This window comes from Hyposmocoma kahamanoa, unplaced genomic scaffold, assembly GCF_003589595.1.
Source record: "Hyposmocoma kahamanoa isolate Upper Pololo Valley unplaced genomic scaffold, ASM358959v1 62, whole genome shotgun sequence".
Classification (NCBI taxonomy): domain Eukaryota; kingdom Metazoa; phylum Arthropoda; class Insecta; order Lepidoptera; family Cosmopterigidae; genus Hyposmocoma; species Hyposmocoma kahamanoa.
Window position 1 is genome coordinate 18,055,850 of NW_020653850.1, and position 2,245 is coordinate 18,058,094.

Below are 2,245 nucleotides of genomic sequence, written 5' to 3' on the forward strand. Positions count from 1 at the left end.
ATTATAGTCCAATTGCGCAAGTTCGTCGATTACAAGGCGGCAGAAGTTGGATATTTGGCGTGAATATCCTAAAGTCCTGATTATGTTTAAGGCCATTTGTGACGAAACTTTTATTTCTTCAATCTATTTCGTCACTAGGAAAGTACTACCGGGTAAAAATAAGAACAAAAATGTACCGTTCAGTTCCATGCTGATCTGGAACCAGAAGAAAAACATAGAAGATATCAGCTGCTTATCATCCCGCGCAAGTTGTAAAAGTCGACTGAGGGATTAGGTTTAATAGTGTCCTATAGGTAGGCGACAGGCTGGCAACCTGTCACTATGGTGCACTAAGTTACACAAAATTATATACAATCTTAACCCAAACATATGCCAAATGTGGCTTTAGTTGTACTGCGTCACTTAAGGCTCTGCCTACCCCTATATGGGAACCCAAAGGCGTGAGTATATGTATGTAATAATGTACCAGACAATCACATCAGTACAGCAATGAAATTATGTCCGGGTGCTACCCAAACCAGAAACAATTTAGAAAAGTTTGATTCCCACAACAGAATCTCCTCATCTAGAGTCCACAAACCGTTAGTTACGCTAGTGTTGTAAATGTTTGTGAAATTAACTTTCATTTTTTGAACAAAAATAAAACAATATTTAGTATATGCCAATTCTTTAATTTCAGAATACGAACAGTAGTAACAACATAGCGTCATTATTAGTCTTCACTGGTCCTTAAACACAGTTCGTAACACCAGTGCTCTGATCATTAGCCAAAGCGGAACACACCAAACTCCTCAATCCCCGAAAACCTTGGTTATGTAAATTTCTATCAATGACGTCATTGAAATGGATGGAGGGAACGAAATTTATAATTCTCATGGGTTCTCTTGCTGCTTCCTGCGCTGCCTGATCCAGATGTACTCCAGTAATATACACGCAGTCTTCAAGTTCTCTTAAATTAAGACCAATATCTTGACCACAAGAGAACGAGCCGGTAGTTGCAGGGAAGGGACTAGTAAATTCACAATTCATGTAAGACATTTGGGCATCTTGGTCGCCACGCAACATATTCAAGGCGCATCTGTGCACACGGTTCGCGAAGCAATCGGTAGGTCCAAATTGACATGTCATCGTTCCATCGCTGGCGTAGGTTGTTCTGCCCCAAGGTACGAATTCCAGGGTCAAAAATTGTTTGTACGCCTGGTATGTTGGAGCCAATTCCTGTGTGATAAATCTTATTGTGTCACCACATCTTGATGTTGTTCCGACGGTTATTTTGATTTTGCCGTTGACTACTTCCAAATTGGTCGCTGTCGCATAATTAGAAACAACAGAAAAACACACCAAAATGTACAAAAACTTTGCCATGACTCTATATTTCAGGAACCACAATGAAAACGTAACTGCAATGTAAAGTCTTTTATAGCCTAAACAATTATTATCAATGATGTGCCCAATTGGTTTTTACGATAACATTGTGATTTAGACATAGGATAATGAGGCAGCTATCAGCTGTTATCAAAATAGAATACGCAAGGGCTGTGAATTTGGTTGCAAATTTTTGTAAGAAAGGAACTGAGACTTGATTTTTGTCTCTGTGGCATGACGCATTAGATCTATTTAACATTTTGTTTTTATCTTGTCACGCGTCCTTGGGACATTGTAATAATCATAATGATGTGAGCCAACTATGGCCCCTAACATGCAGCTGTGTCTTCTCTAGAGCATGTATTTAATGTCAAAATTGTAACTAAAAAATTACTCGAGCATTTCAATATTTGCATGCGACGTCGAATTCATTGGCCAATGAGTTAGTAGCTGTAAAGCTTCTTGTAAAAGAGTTCGTCCAGGGAAGTTCTGCCATCTTACCCATTACAGCCGCCATGACTGCGTTCCGATTTGGAAGGGTAAGTGTGCTGGTAGTACAGACACATGGGACTTATGAACTTATGTCTCAGGTTGATGGGCGCAGTGGCAGTACCCCTCAGATCTTTGCGATTTCAAGTTCTGAGTGACACTGTAACTGCTATGGACAGGTGTGTCGCTTACCACAAGGCGCACATATTCGTCCTGTCATTTGGCATCTTAAAAAATAATTTCAAAAACCACAACATTTTTATAAGGTTTCAAATCAAATATTCTGCATCAAGTATATTTCCTGGTATGATAATACGAAATAGCTGTAAAACAATTTTCAAGCCGGAACTCTCTCCCCTTTGAAAGTATTTCAAGGTAATCTTCTGAGATT

General features: G+C 39.3%; 1 protein-coding gene across 1 annotated transcript; it reads right to left on the reverse strand.

The window, feature by feature from the left end:
- Positions 1 to 659: 659 nt before the first annotated feature.
- On the reverse strand, positions 660 to 1,385 carry LOC113229673 (GILT-like protein 1). Its single transcript, XM_026463345.1, has one exon. The coding sequence runs from the start codon at positions 1,363 to 1,365 to the stop codon at positions 730 to 732; it is 636 nt and encodes a 211-aa protein (XP_026319130.1). The 5' UTR covers positions 1,366 to 1,385; the 3' UTR covers positions 660 to 729.
- Between the last annotated feature and the right edge of the window lie 860 nt (positions 1,386 to 2,245).

Excerpts from the sequence above, each read along its gene's own strand:
- LOC113229673 (XM_026463345.1), bottom strand. The coding sequence starts at position 1,365 with ATGGCAAAGTTTTTGTACATTTTGGTGTGTTTTTCTGTTGTTTCTAAT.